Source organism: Fringilla coelebs (assembly GCF_963513975.1).
Source record: "Fringilla coelebs genome assembly, chromosome: 5".
Lineage (NCBI taxonomy): Eukaryota > Metazoa > Chordata > Aves > Passeriformes > Fringillidae > Fringilla > Fringilla coelebs.
In genome coordinates, this window is record NC_140033.1 from 14,463,587 (window position 1) to 14,483,785 (window position 20,199).

At 46.5% G+C, this 20,199-nt stretch overlaps 1 protein-coding gene across 1 annotated transcript in view; it reads right to left on the minus strand.

Annotated features, from left to right (window-relative positions):
• LAMB1 (laminin subunit beta 1) overlaps positions 1-20,199 on the minus strand; it is a 44,663-nt gene that overhangs the window by 4,209 nt on the left and 20,255 nt on the right. Inside the window, exons 20-31 of the mRNA XM_084206956.1 lie at positions 19,727-19,890; positions 19,076-19,300; positions 18,053-18,270; positions 17,857-17,953; positions 8,740-9,109; positions 6,904-7,088; positions 5,471-5,712; positions 3,833-4,036; positions 3,306-3,450; positions 2,355-2,562; positions 2,050-2,191; positions 1,076-1,252 (exon numbers count right to left, since the gene is read on the minus strand). Coding sequence (XP_084063082.1) covers positions 1,076-1,252; positions 2,050-2,191; positions 2,355-2,562; positions 3,306-3,450; positions 3,833-4,036; positions 5,471-5,712; positions 6,904-7,088; positions 8,740-9,109; positions 17,857-17,953; positions 18,053-18,270; positions 19,076-19,300; positions 19,727-19,890 — 2,377 coding nt within the window. The remainder of the gene's footprint in view (positions 1-1,075; positions 1,253-2,049; positions 2,192-2,354; positions 2,563-3,305; positions 3,451-3,832; positions 4,037-5,470; positions 5,713-6,903; positions 7,089-8,739; positions 9,110-17,856; positions 17,954-18,052; positions 18,271-19,075; positions 19,301-19,726; positions 19,891-20,199) is intronic.

The window sequence follows — 20,199 nt, forward strand, 5'->3', positions numbered from 1 at the left end:
TCCAAGACTAAGAGCTGTGGTAAAGACTCATCAGTTGCTCTTTTGCAGATCTGTGGCTGTTTTACAGCTTCAGTACTGGCACTTGGCAGAGATTTATGAGATTCAGTTACAGGGTTCTGTGACTAATGGAAACCATGGCCCCTAGAAAGCTACACCTGGCACTGCTTCTGGCTGAGTGCTTGCATCTGGGGAGGAATACCCTTGCTACCCTTTCAGCAACAAGAACTGAACTAGCTGCCCAGCTGGTGTTAGGTGCTGCAAAAGTAATGAGGTTGGATTCTCAGCTGTGCTTGTGTTGTGGGGTTAACATTAAGAAGTTCTATGACCCAACTAAATTCAACCATTGAGCAAGATAAGAAACCATAGCAGCACTGGAATTCTCTTGTGTTTACTTTACAGCACCTGAAATTCTACTTAGGGTTTGGATATTGTTGAGTTGATGGATAATGCAGCTCTCCTGTCAGAAAATGGCTCTCTGGAGAGTGGTAGGCTAACTACAGACAAGAGATGGGAGCAATGAAACTTCCTTTGGCAGATTGGTCGATTGTTTTGTTAATGAACATTCTTTTGCTATTACAAAAGTGTGTAGCAAACATTGGGAGTAATGCCACATGTTCACAGGGACAAGTCTTGCATCTCTGATATTTAGCAATTACTTCAGTTTTATAAGATAATTATTTTTCCTGTTGCTTGATTCTGTATATGCCAAATTCTGGTTTGTTTGTCCTGAACCTATCATTGTCATGGAACCATAAATACTCTATACAAGTGAAAAAAAAATTTCCAGTCCTCCTGTGACATATAGTAAAGCTAAGGAACAGAAACCTATCTGAAAGGCTGACAGGTTTCCTGCCACTAGTTCAGAGCCCGAAAACTTCCCAATAAATCTCTCTCGGGATCTGATACCAAAGTAAAAAGTTGCTATCTTTGTTAAGAGCATAAATGTTGGAGTATTTTCTACCCCCAGAATATGAACAATAAATGTGACGGATCACGTGTATTCATTGATCTCCCTTTAGCCAAACCTGGGGGAGTTTTGCTGGCTTCTCTTTAGGATTGTTCCTGAGCTTCTCACCTTTTGAACTTCTTCAGCATTTTGTTTTGCACTAATAATTTTGTTTTCTATATCTCCCACATTCCCTGAATTTGTAGCAGCCTTTTGCCTAAGGTCTTCAACACTCTTCTCTAGCTCAAACAGACGTAAGGTAGCATTGTTGAGTGTTTCTGCAGATGCTGCATTTTCAGATTCAATCTAAGAGAAAGAAGAATGAGAGTTAGACTTTCAAAAGACAATGGATATAACACTAAACTTTCTCCATAAACCTTGCTCAGCTAACTAGTTTGTGTCCATGTATCTGAGTTAAAGACAGTGTTTTAGTTTTGCTAAAATGGCCCATTGCAGTCAGGATGAAAAAGCTCAGTGCTTGAGAATGGTGCATATGGGGCTGCACAAGCATTAAGGAATATTGTCAAAAAGTATTTGATTGCATTATACACACAAGAGTTGACTAATCCATTGACAAAAAGTTCAGACGTTTGACTCCATCATGTGATAATGGACTTGTGAAGCTTCTAAACTGGCCAAGCTTCCTAAGTATAGATAGCACTGTGGTCTCATGAGGGCTTTGAGATGAAGTCTGCAAATACTTTATCTGACAAGATTGTAGCACTTGGCACTTCAATCTAGCATTTGTTTATTTTGGTCTGGTGCTGCAGTGTAGATGACACTGAGCACACCAATACACAATCAATGTGGCTGACAGGTGTGGCTTGCCAGGGGTCTTGTCAGACCTGCTGGTTTAGAGGGCTACAGTCCTGCTCATTTAACTTGGCTGCTGCAGGATATAGGTGAGAAAAGCCTTTTGGTGTTTTTTTGTTGTTGTTGTTGCTGTTGGTTTGTAGCAAAAAGTCCCCTAGCATCTGTCCCACTCACTCAAAAGTTGATGTGAAGGCAGGAATGATGCAGTTTAGACACATTTTACATCAGTTTCTAAGCATCAGACTTGGTGCTGTTTCTATTATGTCAAGAAATACTCATAAAGAACTCACCGAAGTCAGCAAGTCTTGAGTTCCTTTAATATCTTCATCAGCTTGTTTGATGGCTTTTTCAGCTGCATTTTGGGCTTTTTCAGCTTCTTCCAGTGCTGCTTTCACCATGTCTGCAGTGACTTTAACATCTGTTGCACCTTTGCTGTGGAGCAAGATTATTAATGCTAAAAATGCTCTTTGCAACTGGAGAAAGAGCACATGCTGCAATGGGCTGGTTTTCCCCCTTACTGAAGGAGTAAGAATTTACATCAGGGAAAGTTAAACTGCGTTTTCTGATGCAATGAGATTTGAACAGGGCTGCATACCTTGCTCTTTTAGCTTCCTCCAGTAGCATTTCTGCTCTGGCAATGTCTCCAGCGCTCTGCTGCAGAATGACCTCAACATCAGAAAGGCTTTCTACACGCTCACGAATATCTTCTGTCAGGGCCTGCAGCTGCTGGGGAGTGCTTGGCATCTCCATGTTCAGCACTTCATTAGCCACTGCCTCAATGCTATCCAGGTCAGCACTGTCTTCTAGCAGATGGACACAAATGACAGAGATGTGAGTAAAAGCTTCTCTCTGTCACATCTCAGCACTCAACTTCTTGTTCAGCTGCTTCCTTAAGAAGGAAAATCAGGATAAAACTTCCTCCCCCAGATTTATGGAAAATCAAGGTTTTAAAGCTACTTCCCAAGGTGAAAATTCCCTCTCAGGAGAGGCCCAGCAGGTGTATAGGCCCTGCTGGCACAGCTCTCCTGGAAGCCATTTGAAGATTTTGGTGCCCAGCTGCATCACTGGGGAGGACCCGAGCCCACCGGAAACAAAACCAACAGCTGCACGTAGATGTATTTGTGCTCCCAGCAGAGTCAGCCCTGAGCAAACAGGCAAGGAATGGGCTGCTGGCAAACAAGACTCTCATTTAACCTTTACTTGCGTTCTTACAGAGAGAGAAATGCTGTTTCTGACTTCCTTCCCCTTTAATACTACTTTGTCTTTCTAGCCAGAACTTTCAGACATACTTGGCAAAGTACAGCAGTACAAAAGCCTCAGCTGAAATGCACACAAGAACATGTCACAGTTTGCTCTCACTTTCTTATTATCTTGGTTTTCTCTTGTTTTTTCTCATGTTTCCAGATTTCATCATACACACTGTCTGTCTAAGGGAGGTGGGGGGAATGATGACAACTGTTGAGCTAACTCTTGGAAAAGAATACAGATGTAAAGCTGGTTTTCACAAACCCAGAATTAAAATATAATTAAAATGTAACATTCTTACGCATTAGGAAGTCTCTAATCTGTTTAATAAGATTTCTCAGATCTTCATTGCTTCTGTCCACTTGCTCTTTTGTGGCATTGGTTTTAAGCAAAACTGCTTGTGCATTTTGTTTTGCTTCATCTGCTCTCTGTTTTGCCTCAGAAACCTAAAGAAAGGAAAATGGAAGGCTTGCTTACTTATCTTCTTATGCTTTAGGGCTTGTTTTAAAACAATTCATCTGGAGTCAGAAGTAATACTAACAAGGAATGCTTTTTCTCATAAAACTCACAGAACACTTGGAAGCTGGCCCTGATCCATACCACCAGTGCTAGTTAAAACAACTCAGGCTGATGTTTAGTTATCCATGAAGCTTCACTCTAGCAAGCTCCCTTTCTGAAGATATTTACAAGCATGATGAAGTTACACAACCCAAAAGAAGTATTTTCTGCAGAAAAGCAGCACATACTTTATCAATTAGTGTCTGTGCTACAACAGACAGATCTTCCCTTTTCTTTTTTACTATCTTAACAATTGATTTGGCATATTACCATTCTGGAGAGTTGCTCAACTTCTGCTAATGCACTGAGGATGTCTCTGTCAAAATCCATAGCCTTCTGCCAGGCATTGTGAGCCACGGTCACCAGCCCGTCGCAGCCGGGGCCTCCACACTTCTTCTTCCCCTCGTCTGTCCGACAGCTCAGCCCCCCGCACGCGGACTCGGCACACGAGGCTCCCGGGGCAGTGCCACACGTCTGCAGGGACACAGGGGAAGCAGTCACAGCCTGATTCCCATTCCATTGCCTGGGGGCTGGAGTAGGACACTGTTCTACCACAAAATTTCAGAGTAAACTTTTTTTTCAAGAAGCAAAACTATTTCTATCAGCAACACTGTTGAGAGTTATTCACTGCTCAGTCAATTGTTTGGTAATGAGATAACACAGGAGTTGGTTTAACCAGAGGGAAAATTAGAAAATTCCCTGTTCTTGTGAGGCTCTTTTACCTTTTCATGCCCTCCCCAAACTCTCTTTTTGCCAAATGATAGTCACTAACTCAGGTTTTGCAGCCAAAAAACCTCCCTGGGCAAACCTAGGGGCTGAGCCAAGTTAGCTGCAGCTGTCTCCTGTGAAGTGTAAATGAGTCCCTCTTACCTGTTTGGCACATAAGCCAGCAGTAGCTAGAAAGCAGAATGTGTGTGTGTGTCTCATCATTACACCTCCAAGCAACTCAGTATTTGCCTTGATAAACATCTACCCAAGATTTCAGTTCTTAAGAACAGTCAAGGCAGGAATGTAGGGGAAGGGAAACTAAACAGAAAGATGTCTCTTTCTTCCCTTCAGAGAAAAAAGGAGGGCTGAGGGAGTGGGAGGGATGACTGGTTGTAAAGGACAAGGGACAATCAGTGTGTGAAGAACTCACTCTCCGCCACAGGCCTGGCCTGCCCGGGGGAGTTAATGAGCAGTGTCCTGCAGCCTGCCTTCACCCAGGGTTGTTCAGGGATTGTTCACTGAATGCAGCTGGCCAACTTCAAAGAGAAACTGAGGGAACACCCAGCCTCTCCCAAGAAAAAGCCATCCTTAATCATATTTACAGATGAGCAGGCACCTTCAACAGAGAAAATGCCCTTTTGACTTCAGCTCCCTTTAAATTCTGCTGTGTCTCCAGCAGGAAGATGAGCCTGGGGGGATGCTGAGGCCCGTGGGTATGTGCAGAAGTGTAGCCTGGTCAGGCACTGTACAGGCACAGAGTATCTGATGGAGCTGCAGAGGGGAAAAGGGGAGCCTAGGGAAAGCAAGCACTGAACTCGGGATAGGCTGAAGAGGATGGCTCTCAGCCCAGCAGATTTGCCACACTTTCCTGCATGTGGGAACTCTGTCCCTAGCAAAGAACATTGGATTAGAACAGGGGTGATGTAAAAACAGGCGCTCTGTTGGGGCTGGGAAGAGTGGTAGGAAGACCAACACGAAAGGCAGGTCTTCAAAAGACAGTAGTGTCAGAGCCCACCAGGTAAAGAACCCAGTTCTGGCCCACAAAACCGAGGGGTTGCTCAACCAAGCAAGTGCATTTCTCATGACCCAACCACGCATCTCACACTGCCATGTCCTACAGCTCCTCCACAGCCGTTGCTTCACCACAAACCAAACTCTCTTTCTGCTACAGGTTTATCCCAGCCCTTCTCAGCTGTGTACCTTCTCAGCCACCTCAGAGAGATCCAGGCTCTGCAGCTTTCCAGCGAGTTCATCCAGAAGGCGTGACTGCTCCTCTTGTTTAGCCTTGAACTGGGCCTCCTTCTCATTGATTAAGTCTTCCACTTCCTGCCGCGTTCGCGCCGACAGCTCCACGGCGCTATCGGGATGAACAGTGGAGGCATTGACCCTCTCCTCTGCCTCCAGGGACATCTGGAAATACTTGGTGATACTATCCAAGGCTCCTGCAGAAATCAGAGGGAGCTGATGAGAGCTCTGTTGAGTAACCCAAAGTAATGTATACTACAGATGTTAGCGGATGACACATCAGGGCTAGTGATATTCACATTAAATGAAATGCTGGCCTTGGCAGCTGTGCCATTGCAAGGATGACAGAATTTGGCCTCTTGTAGAAAAAAAAGTTTGCTTCTCTGCTTGGTTGAAAGTGTCAAGCTGGTCTTTGAAGTTAAGCCTTTCTCTGACCCTAGTGACTGAATTCTGCTTGTCCTAATGGCAAAAGGAGATACGGCCTTTGAAGGTTTTTAGGGAAACAGTCTGTTTTCTAAGGATTCCCTTATCCCCCCAGTTCTTATTGTTTGCCCTGGGATGTCTGGCTTATGGAGTCACTGCTTGGAAACTGGTCAGAGCTTTCCTAAGAAACAACTGCTTGATGAAAGATGCTGATTTATGGAACTGTTGATTTTGGACAACTCCTGGAGAGGCCTTGTGTGGGTGTGAGGGACCCTATGGGGGTGGCTATACTCTGCACTTTGGGGCAGCTTTCTTTTGCAGAATGCCAAAAGTCAGGGACTTCCCTATTCCACATGCTACTTGCCTCAATCTGAAATCTCCCATGTTTACTGGAAACAATCTCAGACTTCCTGCAAACCAGGAAACATATAAGAAAAATTATAAATAATTTCTTTGAAGTCAGCTTTCCAGATTTGCAAATATTGTGGTGACATTCCTCTTCCTCCAGCAAATTTTGATTCTTGGCCCATTTCAGTGTGCCAATGGACATACCAGGCTTGGGTGGGTCAGAAGAACTGGACCCTTCACCACAAGCTCTTTTTTTTCACCCAGAAATAGCAATTTAACAGACTGAAGGGAGCAAGGGGAATGTCCAGGCATATCTTGAAATCTGTGGTGCACTTTCTTCTCTTGTGTCTCATCTACAATGTGCTCAGCATGACACCTTAAGATGATTCTGTGCCCCAACAATTTGAGCCAGCTTTGCAATGTGCAGAGGAACAGAGACTGGATGAGGGGGGCAACAATTCCTGCTGCATCAGCAACTCTGCTAATGCACAGAAAGAACCTGTCCCTGAGGAACTGTGTTTTATTACAAGTTAGGAGATTACTCTGATACTTAAACCTCTGCACTAATTAAATTTTTGGCCACCCTGCTGCTTTCTCCCCCTCCCTGTGACACTTACCCCGAACATCAGAGATCTTGATGAACTCCAGCTGCTCTGCAAGCTCTTTCACGACGTGGTCGAGACTTTTGGCATCTGTCTCCAGTGCACTCAGGTCCATGTCTGTGCTATTGCTCTTTGCTGATAAGGCTGATAGGTTTTCTTCTATGTCAGCTATCTTAACTGTAACATCTGCTGTCAGCTTTCTGTAAAACAGGCACAGGACTCAACACGGGGGGGAAGAAGGGTCATATGCCTCATACTTCACTGGAGCATGGCGGCTAGAGATGTACCCAGCCTCTCCCATGGCAGGACCTGTCCTCCCTCAGCGGAGCTCCAAGTGATTTCTAACAACATGCCTACCTAGAATACTGTTTTGTTTCTTTTATTATACAAACCTACTTTTTAATCTACAGCACATTTATAAATCCAAAGCGCCAAATTGCTCAGAAAACAGCTGCATTGTGTAAGATTAACTGGAGGGAGATTCCAGAGCACTGGAGTAATGCTCTTGTATCATGGCAACTGCATAGGTCAGAGTTGACTGCTATGATCCATACATAATTTGTTTCCCATCCCACACAGCTCAAATGTAGTTTTGATTACTACGAGCTCATCAGACAGAATTGAACTTCAGGAAGCAGGGAGGCTTAGTTTTAACACAATGGATTCTTTAAACTCTTCTGTACAGATCCCTCCTCACCAAAGATTTGAAGGAAAACCTCCTGCTCTAAGCAGTCACTCAGTGAGCCATGGAGCAGGCTTTAGCTAGTGGGATAACCCTAAAAGGAAGAGCAAGTGAGTTACATGTCAAGGCTGCTGTGGAACAGAAGTGGTTATAGGAAGCTATTCCCATCCATGGTGATCCCGTCAAGCCAAGCATTTCCTCATTCTGAAAGAATCAAGGCAGTATTTAAGATCTAAGATCAATTTACAGCTCTCTCCATAGCCCAACAGCCTGCTGTTTTCCAGGACTCCTCCAAAGCCCAGTACTTTCTATACAGCCAGAGAGGAGCAAGAACAGTTACACCTAAGGTATGTTAGGGAAAAGCAACTCTTCAGCTGCTCTGATCTCCCTCCATATACATCGTGTCCAGAAGCAGCAGCAACCTTCAGCTCTCCAGCAGGAGGGAGGGGAGCTGTAGGACACAAACTATTCCTAATTGAGACATTTGTGCTTTAATCCTTGCCCCTTTGCTTTGTGCAGTTCCTTTCACAATGCACAAGCAAGTTGGAGCACTTACAGACAACGGTTAGAAAGCCTCTGTAATCCTACTTAATGTTAGACTGCCCCATCTCCAGACTACCATCTTTGGTATGCTTAGCCCTAAAAGAAAATACAAGGCTTCTACTCTCAGAAAAAAGGAAACAATCCTTGTTATAAACCTGGTGCTTCCCCCAGCACGTGCTCAGAGTGCAGAAAGAAGCCCAAGTTTCCAACTCATCAGCTACATGCGGAAATCCAGGAATTTAATCTCTCCCTCTCTTCATTCTCTCACATAATAGCAGTGTTTGTCCTTTGCCCTGGGGCAGCACAAGGCAAGCATGAGTGGCTCCCTGGTAATTAGCTGCCTGGAGAGCAGTGGGAGCAGGATAACCCAGCCCAGCACACAGTGGCAGCTGCACTGCTCCTGCCTGCCCCACCAGGTTTCTGCTCCTTGGTTTCTGCCCAGTGGGAAGGGCACTCACTGCCAGTGCTCAGCATGGCAGGGTGCTCCAGCAGCCACAGCACCCTCACCCAGCCAAAGTGCCCTCAGCCCAGCATGGGGACATCAGTCACTCAAGTAAATCCCAGCTCACTGGAGCTCCCACTTCTTCCCAAGACAGACTTATCCATGTAACTACAACTGTACTCACTCTGCTTCCTCGAAGAGATCCCCAATGTTCTTCAGGGGCTCGGCTGCTGGATTTTGAGCGATGATGGTTTTAATTTCAGTGAGCTTCTCCTCCAGTGTGTTGAGTGTCTGCTGGTATGGGCCAGTGACTCCAGTGATTTTGAGGGTATTAGCCCTGTCCAAGAACTGCTGGGTCCTATTAGCCAGCTCGCTGATGATCACATCCCAGAGGGCAAAGCACTGGTGGCAGGGCACGCAGTCAGGGAAGAAGCCCGAGTAGCCCCGGGAGCACTTGTCACAGTGCAGCCCTTCCACCCCCTCATTGCAGATGCACTGCCCCGTGGCACGGTCACACTGGGGGGTCTGGATGCCACGAGGGTTGCAGTCACACGCTGGGAGGAGAAAAAGGCACTTGTGAAGGCCATGGATGTTGGCAGGGTGGGAAAAAGTCAGCTATTATAAAAGTGGTAAAATGAATACAGATGTGGTCAGTGTCTCAATTATAAAAAGCTAATTATGGTTGTATCACTTATGTATATGGAGGAAGCAAGTGTGAGTGGGAAAGGGGAGAGAGATGGGGAAATAACTCAAGGGGAGATCAATATTTGCACATCTTGGAAATAGGAACAATAATATAGCAAGGATGGACACCATTTGTTGCAATGTTCAGATGTCAGCTGAATAGCAACTAAAAACAAAGATCCCAGTTTCTCCCTGCAATGAAGAGTGAGTAGAGCAAGGCCCTCAGGACAGGAAAAGAAGTGGGAGGCACATGGCAGAGGGTTTAAGAGCAAACCATGAGAGAAAAAGGAAACTGAACTAGGAAAAGCCATTTACTGTCTCCTCCAGCAGAAGAGTAACACTCAGGTGAGGAATCCTGCAAATCATAACCCAGCCACCTTCCCCTGCACCTCCCACAAACAGCACACTAAAAGGAGACAACTGATTACACAGCACTTGGTTAAGTGGAGGAGCTTTCTTCTGTAAGGCGCCGTGGGTGCTAAAAGTGGAATGGGCTTCCAAGAACAGGACAAATCTATGGAGCAAAAGCCCTTGTGAGATCTTCTAGGCAGAGGTACAGGGACTGGCTCAGAACATGCTCCTGCCATGGATAGTGGGAAAACATTCACAAGACACACTGAGGAGCCTGGCACTGGGCTCCTACATTTTGGATATACAGAAAATCAGAAAAAAATCTGGCAGTGAAAAGTAGATTAGAACAAAGAATTTGGTCATGGGCAGCCCTGTAGCGTTTGAGGTGTTAAGGACCAAGAGCCTACACACTGTTTGTCACCCTCAATGTCACCCTCAGTGGAAATGAGGACACTTAACAGATTTATAAATTTTTAAAATTATTTCACACTGAGCACCAACTTCAGAGTTAGTATTGACACCTCCATGAAATGCATTTCTTTGGCACTAAGCCATCACAGAGAGAAGTTACTCACTTAACTCAGTGATGCACTGTCACTGCTGAAAGCACAGACACGCTCTGTACACAATAATGCTATCAGGAGAAGCGTTTCCACGCAGTGAGGCTGCCACTTGACCTCCTTAATTACACAGGAGGCAGCAGCAGCAGAGGACATCACCAACACGCAAAGCTCTTTAATAAAGAGATGGCAGCAAGCAGCAAAAAGAGAGACTCTGAAAATATGCACATCATCTACTTATCATTATGGCAGAGTGCACTCGAAACAGGTCAAGCACATGTTCCCTAAACAGGAAAAGGACTGGCACACCTGATAAAACCCCTCACTTACACATCCATTTACCAGGCATTCTCAAAGGAGGTTAAATGGCTCAAAATGGCCCATAAATCAATTCACACACTCAAAGCAAATGCCCCCTTGAAAATAGGGCAAAACACAAAGCTGTTTTCAAGAGTGTACATTGTTTGCTTCAATGCCAGAACACAGTGGTGGTCTTCAGTTCAAAAATTACACAAAGAGCCCCAGCAGAACAAATCGCTCCTCAACAAAACTACTTTCTTGTACAATGTGAATATGATAGGCAAGAGACAAAAATAACTTCTGCTGCCTGCACAATTGAGCAAAACGGTCTTTTGTTCTTTGAACTATACTCTGACACAAGAGATTGTTTTTACTTTACATCGAAAGTGCTTAAGTAGTCAACTCACCATGGAATATGCTCCCTGCAGGCAAACCGTTGAGTTCCTGTTTGAAGGTCAGTTAACCCTTCTGTCAACTAATAAGGCCCTTGGTATAATGATGAATTGTCCAAATTCCTCTGTATAGAAAGAGGCTAAATGGCATGTGGTTTTTCTCAAAGATCCTGAGGTCTGATCAAGTTACATGAATGCTTGCTGCTGGCAAATCAGATCACTATATTTACTTGCAGATTTAAAAGGCAATGTGAAAAAAAGCCCGTAACCCCATATTGGTAATTCTACTCCTGAATACCTGCATGTTCAGGAAAGCCAGATGACATGGCTTTAGTAGCATTTACATGGTAAAGTGGATTCCAAAATCTCTGGAGCCAGAAAATACTAGGGAAGAAGAGAAAATAATTTAGGTATTTAACATACTGTTTGGAAAGTGAAAACCCAAACTCCACAGCTGCCTGTCGGCGGATAAGAGCAAAGAAGTAATTTATTCTAAATGCAGAGCAACAGTTGGAAGAATACAATCCTAGAAAACTCCTAAACTGAGCTTTACGGGACCATAAGAAATTGCGCAAGGCAGCTAGAAACATTACTGTGTCTTATTTCTCCATTTAAAGATTTTTTATCAAGCGCACAAGCAGGCAATTCTGGCTCTGAATTACCTCAGCCCCCTGAATGAAATGTATATAGAATGGCTTTCAAAAGTGCTGGTTTCATACTGCTCTTCCTCCTCTTCATTATCTTCCCAAGACATTAACCATATACAGGACCACACCAGATTTCACCCCTAACCATCTCTAACACCTCGAGTGGATGAGTCCTGTACCTCATGCCCTGGACACCTCCACCAGGCATTTTACACCCCAGCAAGGAGCACGTTCAAGGCCATTGAAGAGGAACACCTTCTCTTCATGCCATGGTGGAGATCAAACCTCCTACTCACTCCAGTTGTGGCCAGCTCTCAAGAGAAGGAAAGCAAGCCCAAGCCAAGATCATGTAAAGCATTCTCTGTAGTGAGTAGCACCTTGAACACTGCAGTCCACCAGGCAAATAGCTCAGTGCCAGCTTTCACCTCTGCCTCAGGCAATGCCTGTCTGCCAAGAACCTGCTGGCTTCAGTCTCTTTGACTGAAGGGCATGACTTCATCCTAAAGGAACAAAAGCATAGTGACAGTGGCAGGATCTATGTGAAAGGAAAGGAGGCCCTCCAAGCTGGCACAGACTGGAGAAGATTGGCACAGGATTGTCAAAGAGCTCATGGAAGAAAACTGAGTTACATATCTACCATTCAAGATGGGGGGTGCACATGCACCAGAAAATTCCTGTGACATTCCAGTATCACTGCCAATGAACTGGGATGTGAATACCAGAGACACCTTGATTCCTATCATCTGCTAGGAGCAAACACCACGTCAGAGTGATCCAGCACACCATGCCCAGTATCGTGTTTGACCAAAGTACCCACCATTACTTCTAGTTACAGCAGAGTTCTTGTTCCTCCAACACTTCCTTTGTTACGTCCAACTATTCCTATGGCCATGGTGTAACTCAGAAGCAGTCCTGTTCCCAGCAGGCTAACTCAAACATGACCTTTAAAGTATTGCTTTGCTCAGGAGATTTTGGCTCCAACCAGCACACTCCTAAATCTGATGTAAGACCTGAGTAATGCAACACATGCAGTGTTAGCATATATCTGGTAATCTGAACTTTTTCAAGAGCAAGAAACACACAGGCACATCTAGGGATGCAGATGTGCCTGCAGATGTTTCAGATGTGGCTTAGTAGCTACCAACAGCTTATATGTGGTATAGGGAAAGACACAGCCCTGTAAACTCCTTTTATGTCACTTCCCTATGCTTACATTACAAGAAACTGGAAAAGTACTTCATTTTGCACTGCAAAATCAAACAGATGTTGAGTTTACGTCAAGATACTTGGATGTCTTGACCACTCTGAGTTGGAAATGCCTTCAAGACAAATGGTTGATTACTCTCCCTTCAAGCAGACAGATGGCCCAAAGCCAAGGTGAAGGGCTGAAAGTTAATGCAGACACGGCTGCTTGCACTGAAGATCAGTGTTAGACAGGCTTCAAATCTGTAAGCAGAGCAGGACACAGCAGTACCTCCCATGGAAAACACAGTGGAGGAAAAGAAGTCTTTTGAAATCGTTGGCCCAAGATTTAAGGGTTTTCAAAGGAGCATTTACTAAATTAAACAATAGGTTTCTGTTCTGAAATGTCATTTTGGAACTGGGTGTATTGTTTTCTTTAACTGAGTGTGTAACTCAATCAGCGATTCTTTTGTGGCATACTTCAACTTCAGGGAAACCGTATTTTTGGAAAAGTTTTAGCCAAATTCTTCAGTCAGGATCTGCTGATTAGCAGATTATGAGGATTGTAGCTGTATCTGTTTACAAATGCATGTGCACGTATGTGCATGCACACACTCAATATCCATGGGTAGTTTTTGTATCACCTTCATCAGTGCATTTCTCCTCCTCCTCTTTCCTGATCTTAAAGATAGAAGTAACACTCAAACATGTATACCAAATGCAGTCATGTAAAAACCTAAGAGAAGAAATCCAAAAGAAGCAAATAACCAGCTTGAGAGGTTTGCTTCAAGCTCAAAAGGATCTGTGAATTGCCTTATCTTTTACCTACTCTGACAGCTCTGCTATCTTTTCCTCTGATTTTAAATATTTAGAACTCACTTCCATTTTAACTACAGTAATTCAATATGCAGTGTATTTGCACATCACTTAATTTAAACTCAGGTGTGTCAAAGCACTTGATACTACAGCAGAGGTGACAGAATGGATACTGAACAGGTTGTATGAAGAGCAGTATCAGTGTCCAATTCTTTACTGAGGGATGCCAGGAACAAACAAGTGTTGTATATCATCCTACTCTGAATAGAAATGATTTTTCCAGAAATATTTTTTTTACTGCTTGAGACTGAGGGCGGCAAGCATCAAATGTTTAACTCCTCCACAGAAAAAACACAAAGGTTTTGTTCAAACATGATTTCCTGGCATAATTTCCCAGTGGTAGTGAGGCACTGTGATAAGAAAACCATTCAACGATTTGTAAGGCTGAAAGTTCTGCAGAGCTAGCAAATTTCTTCTGAATAATCAGCTACTGATTCAAGTTACCCTGCAAGCATAGTGCTAACTCCTCAGCATTATGATTTTCAGTAGGAATTTTAATATAAGATCCCAGCCTAAAATTACTGGAGTTGCGCTACATCTTAACATGCTAGCAGACCATGCCAAAAGGATAATTTTCTGGAAATAATCAATACACATTACAGTATTTTATTACCCTAGGTCAATTAAAAATATGAAACTTGAAGTGAAAATTCTATTTTCTTTAGCATGGAACTTGTCTGACTTCCTTTAGGCACTTGTCACAGAAGGAAACAAAACATATCTGAACACCAAAACCATCTCCTATAAAAGCAGCCTATGTGACTAGTTTAAGATCCAGGTGTTAAATTTTAAGACTAAAAATTCTTAAATGGCAATAGGGTAATTTTTAGTGAACTGCTGTTCCTGTACCAGGCATATAACAAAGACTAAAAACTGAGAAACACAACATTCTTGTCAATGCATGCATTGTGCATTTTACAAAAATCATTATTTTTTTTTTCATTGTAGTTCAATTAAATTCCGTGATTTTACAGTAAGACTTGTAAGATCTTACAGTAAGACTCATATCTAACACAGGACATGCTTCTTGTGAAGAGGCTATAGCAACACCACCTAACTTCCAATCTCACACAGTGCCTCCTACTAACTGCACTCTGGTCCGCTTGTTCAACTTATTACAACAGTAATGACAGTAAAATTGTCATCTCCTTATTAGATGAAACATAAACTTTAAGTATGCACTGTGCAAAGGCATTGTTGGAGCTGCATCTGCAGCCACTCCACATCTCAGGCTTCGCAGGAGCCTGCAGCCTTCTGCTGGAAATGTGCTTTGTGGAAATGTGCTTGAAGCTGGTGCAGAACTCGGCATGCTGAGTCCTGCACTTTAGTTGCCAGGCTTTGGAAAAGCTCCAGCAGAATGCCTGGGAGACCTGAATTTGATGAACTCTGTATGCTATTATTTACTACCTTAGGTAGGATTTTTATGTGCACACACATGCAGGCTCATGCAGAGCTGCAGACAGCTCGAGGCTGGAGCAATGGCAGAAGAGTCCTGCCAAGGGGCTGGCACTGCCTCCAGAGCAGGTGATGCTCACAGCACAGCTCCTGCCCACTGTAATCCTCCCAGGGACCTGCACAAGGCCAAGAGAGAAATGCTGGGCTCTTCCCCACCCTCTATGCCTCTGCTGTGTTTGCTTCAGGCATTATGTTGAATTCAGTGAGAGAATGTTGTGCTTTTTCAGAGTAAGCAGTCTCTGAAGACCCAGCCAAAGGCTCTCTGTGGTGTAATCCCCAGTGGACATTTGTGGGTGCTGAAGTGCAGCCAGTGCTCTGGGCTCACAATGCTGTCCAAACACAGGCACTCACCACAGCTGGCCCCAGCAGTGTGGTGCCAGTGTGATCTCTGTGGATGTGCAGAGAGGAGACATCTGATAATATTGTCTCTCCACAGCAGGGGGGGAACAGACTGCAGCACCCAGACCAGGTACAAAAACCTGCCTTCCCTGGCTTCACCATTCTGATCTGACCGAGGTTTCTAGAAGAGACATCACAGGCAGCAGCTGGCAATGGGGATGGCAGGGAAGAGTGCCTTAGAGCCTGGTATCTCCTGGAGTGTATTGGGGCCCTGGGCCACATTGACAACTCACTGCTGCTGCAAGTGCCTGAGAATCCATGGAGAGCTGCAGCCCCAGCCTGTCCTAAATGGGCCATTTTGCACATCTCCATGCAGCTATGTCCAGAGCTTATTTGCAGGCACTTGGGATTTTTTAGTATTGTAAAGCTTGTCAAAGCAATGAGCAGTATGGTCCCCATTTCTCATCAAGAGCTTGTATTTCTTGATGCCAGCAACCTGAAGACCTTTTGTGAAGAGATCACACATCACCATCCTTGGAGTAATTGATTCACCCTGTGGTTTCCAATCTTGAGCAGAACCCACTTGCCCTGGAGAGTGGAGGATCCCATGCTGGAGTCCTTGGGAGCAATGTCCAGGCCTCTGCACCAGCTTGGTGAAGACTCTGTCCACACTCATATGGTTCAGTTTTTGCTCTTCCCCATCCAGACTGGTTCCTACTTTGCTCCTCAATGCAGCACACAATGCAGCCATACTGGCTGCTTGGGCCAGCAAGAACATGCCAGGTGGCAAATGCCATGGCAGGAGTCCACAGGTTCCCTGCAACTGGAGCAGACGTGTTTGTGACAAAGCCTTGTCTCACTTCCAGCTTCACTGGCTGCAGGCCAGATCTCTGCTGTTTTCCAGGGACACTGCTCAGCAGCTCCTTAAACGGCACAGTTTTCTGCTTGCAACCTGCTTATCCCAGAGAACTGCTGCCTGCCCACGCAGCAGCTGCAGGTCTGCCAGCCTGAACATCACACTCACCCCCCGGGGCTAAATGAGGGCTGAGAAGTCAATTGTCTCCCTGCCAAGGAGAGAGAGGAGACAGGCAGGAGGCACTGACCCCAGCACACCGGGGAGAGCCTGCAGCACCACCCGGCTGGATGTGTTCCACGAGCCAGCACACGCCTGGAGCCTGTCCAGACCATCACGCCACAGGATGCCACTGCCCAGCCCTGGGCAGCAGCTCTCCCCACCTGCCACAGAGACCTCCTGTTGGATGTAATCATGAAGGAAAATCTGCCTTACCACCCAAGGGAGTCTCCTCTGTCACTAGGGCACAGAAGGGATGATGGACTGGGAGTGTAGATCTCACATGGTAAAAACGGGCTCTGAAGAATAGAGTCTCTCTACTTCAGAAAAATTAAAACAGGTTTTCACATGTTCAAAAGACAGCAGAAACTCCATGAGAGATCAGAAATGATGCTACGCTGCAAAATCCTGCCGATAAGGTATGCAGATGGACTCCATCAATAAACCCCGATGGAGACGACTGATAGCAAAAGACAATCCCTGCCCTGGAGCCAGCAGGGTCAGCACACCCCTTACCATGTCAGAACACACACAGCCTCTCAAAAGGCAGCCTTTCCCCAAGAAACCCAATATGTACTCAGGAACTGGGACAACTCCCCAGTCCTTTCATCTGCTGCAGTAACCAAGTAGCTGTGACCTGCCTATCTATCAAGATAATGGGCTCTAAGGTATCTCTATTGTAAAGGATTTATTGAAGACCACAGCAAGCACATTCCTCCCTGCAGGAAAAAATACCTTAAATCTATTGCAAGCCCTCCTGGCAAGGGCTTCTATTTGAACAGATCAGAGATACAAGTTTGTTCTGGTCTGGACAATGTTTGAAGTTTCTTTTCCAGCTAATGAACAGACTTGTTTATAATGAAAGGACAGAGGCCATCCAGTTTTCTAAACAACCTAATTCATGGTGCTCTGTTTTGCAGCCATGTAGCTATGGCTAACCCACTGCATGGTTTCTGCTTTCTCCTTTATTTCTATCTGAAATATAAGGAAAGTCTCCTACTAAACAAAAAATCTCCAGTCTCTCTAAGAAGGCACAAGAGACAGGGGTCTTCGGTGACATACAACTGAAAGTCAAAGGAAACTGGTTTCCAGAACAATTCTCAAATGCTTGTGATATGTTTTTTTATCATGCTAGCTTACCTGACAGCATTGCAATCTTACCCTTAAGGAAGAGTTGTTTCTAAATAGGGAGGTTTGTTTCTAAATAAAGGTCAGGCAAGAAAAATACAGACAAGCACAGGCCTGGGCTCCTGCCACATGTCCCATCCTGCAAGGCACCAAAACCCCAGGGCAGACCCCACCATGCCTTTGTCCCTCTTTTCCAAGGCTCAAATGGGCTGCTCCTGGCAGGGGTGTCCCAGTGAACCAGGGTGTGATGGTGTGCCCAGCCACAAAGACATTTCCAGAAGGAGCAGGTGGAGCAGGCACCAGGGTTGGACTCACCTAAGCACTCCACGCCTGGGTCACCCCAGAAGAGCTCCTGGCACTCCCGGCAGGTCCGGCCTCCGAAGCCTGGCATGCAGTGGCACTGCCCTGTGAACTGGCAAAGCCAAAAAGCAAACCCATCAGCGAGGCCCTCGGCAGCTGAACCCCGCAGCAGGGCAGGGCCCGAGCTCGGGCACAGGCCGCGCCGCCTCACCTCGTTGCAGGCCGGGCCGAGGGAGCGCGCGGGGTCGCAGTCGCAGCGCTCGCAGCCGGTGCCGCTGGCCAGCCGCCAGGTGTGGGGGGCGCAGCGGTCACACGTCTGCCCCACCACGTTCGGCAGGCACCGGCACTGCCCCGTGGCCGCCGCGCAGCGGCAGCTCTCCGAGCCCTCGCAGTCCTCCCGGACGGTGCCCAGGTAGTTGCAGACGCACTCTGTGAGGGAAAGAGCGAGGCACTTCCATGTCAACCTGCCCACCGCTACCAGACTGCCCTGATTTCATCTCTAGTTTATTCTCTGAGTCTGCAGAGGTGTGGGCAGATGCTGGCATGTCCCAATGCCAGCGGCCCGGCCTGGCTCACCCAACACTGAATGACACCCAGCATTGCTCAAGTGCCCTCCTCATGTCCCCCTTCTCACGTCCCAGCCCTCCTCATTCAACCAGCCCAACCCTCCCTGCTCCTCTCCTTTCCTCCCTCTGTACAACCAAAGCCCAGGTCTGCCCAGCTCTCCTCAGTTAGCTACAGTGGCAAATCTGCTTGAACGGTCAACTGGCCAACAGCGAGCTCACCTGCTCAGTGACCTGCCTGTCCTGCTGGGCTATGCCTGATGCCACATGAGAGGGGGGTCTGCCTCCCCATCACCCATTTCAGCTTCCTGTCACAGCCCTCATTCCCATTGCCAAACCACACCTGCAGGGACCTGGTGTAAACAAAAGCCAAACCCTCCCCCCCACCACCTTATCTCTGGAGAAGATATAAACAGAGACCAGTATCAAGAGGGTAAGAAGCCTGTAAAATCCTCCCTCCTTTCAGCAAATGTAAATGCTGTCTCTGAACTGCCTCTCAAACTCAGAGAGCCAGGAGCCCCACCCAGCTGCAGGGCAGCTGCAGGCAACTCCAGCTGGAATTAATAAGGTTTTTCCTCCACCCCAAATGCTCCCAGGTAAAAAGCATTCAGCTGTCCACTGCTGCCCCTGACAAGGCTGGTGCTGGGGCTGCAGCCGTGTCTCTCACTCACTTCTGCAGTCCTGCTGCAGGGCGCTCCCGTAGTAGCCCTCTCTGCAGAGGTGGCAGTTTTCACCCTCGGTGTGATAGAGGCACTTCAGGCACGCTCCGCTCCTCTTGTCACAGGCCTCTGGGTCAGTGGTGTCGATGTTGTTGTTGCACTGGCACGGCTGGCAGGCGCCACCGACCTCATCGGGGCTCCCAAAGAAGCCAGACGCACATTCATCACAGCGACTGCCTGTTTGAACAAACAGGCACAGTGCGAATGGCCCCCGCAATCAGCAAGGCAATAAAGACCATTACTGGGGGGGCATAACTGGATTATGTTTAAAGAAACAGAGACAGCACTTGGTGAGACCATGGTAATTTCATGCAGAGCATGGATGGTAGCACCCAGGGTGCCAAGGCATGCTGCTCGTCCCCTCCGTTTCTGTGCTGTCCTGTCAACCCTTTGCTCAGCACCAGTCATCCCTCACTGCTCTAGATGAGGTTCATGGTCATGCTGGCACCCGCCACACAAAACTATCTGTCCTGGCACCTTCCAAGTGAGGCAACCCCCTGCAACAACCTACTGGTGCTGTGATCACATCTAATCCACATGAACATATCCTCTCCTTGAGAGGCTCAACCCAACCAGCCAGCCCTCCATAGTCCCACTAAGTACCTATGTATCCCACGCTACAGACACACACGACTTGCAGTGTGACTGGATCCTGGTAACAGCCACTGGCAAACTGGCGTCCGCTCTCGGGACCATCAGGGCAAGGGCAGGGCCGGCAGTGGTCACCTGATCCTAGGATGGGGTCTCCATAGTAGCCAGCCTGGCACCTGCACAACAGAGTAGTACACAGCATGCAGGGACTGCAGGCAAACACACTGCAGCCTTGCTGTAAATAACCTCAGATTTTCTACCACTGTGAAGAAGCAAAAGGCAGAAACATCCTTATGGCTCTCCCTTACCACTCACACTCCTAGCAGCTGTGTCCACAGACACAAACTTGCCTGGTTTACAACAGCAAAGGAGCAGGACACTGAAGGCTGGACATCAGCCCTGCCACTCAGAAGGCTTGCAATGGCTCGCTAAAGGCCTGGGGTCCTGCAGCGTGCTCTCAGTCACTTATGCAGACACAAGGTGTG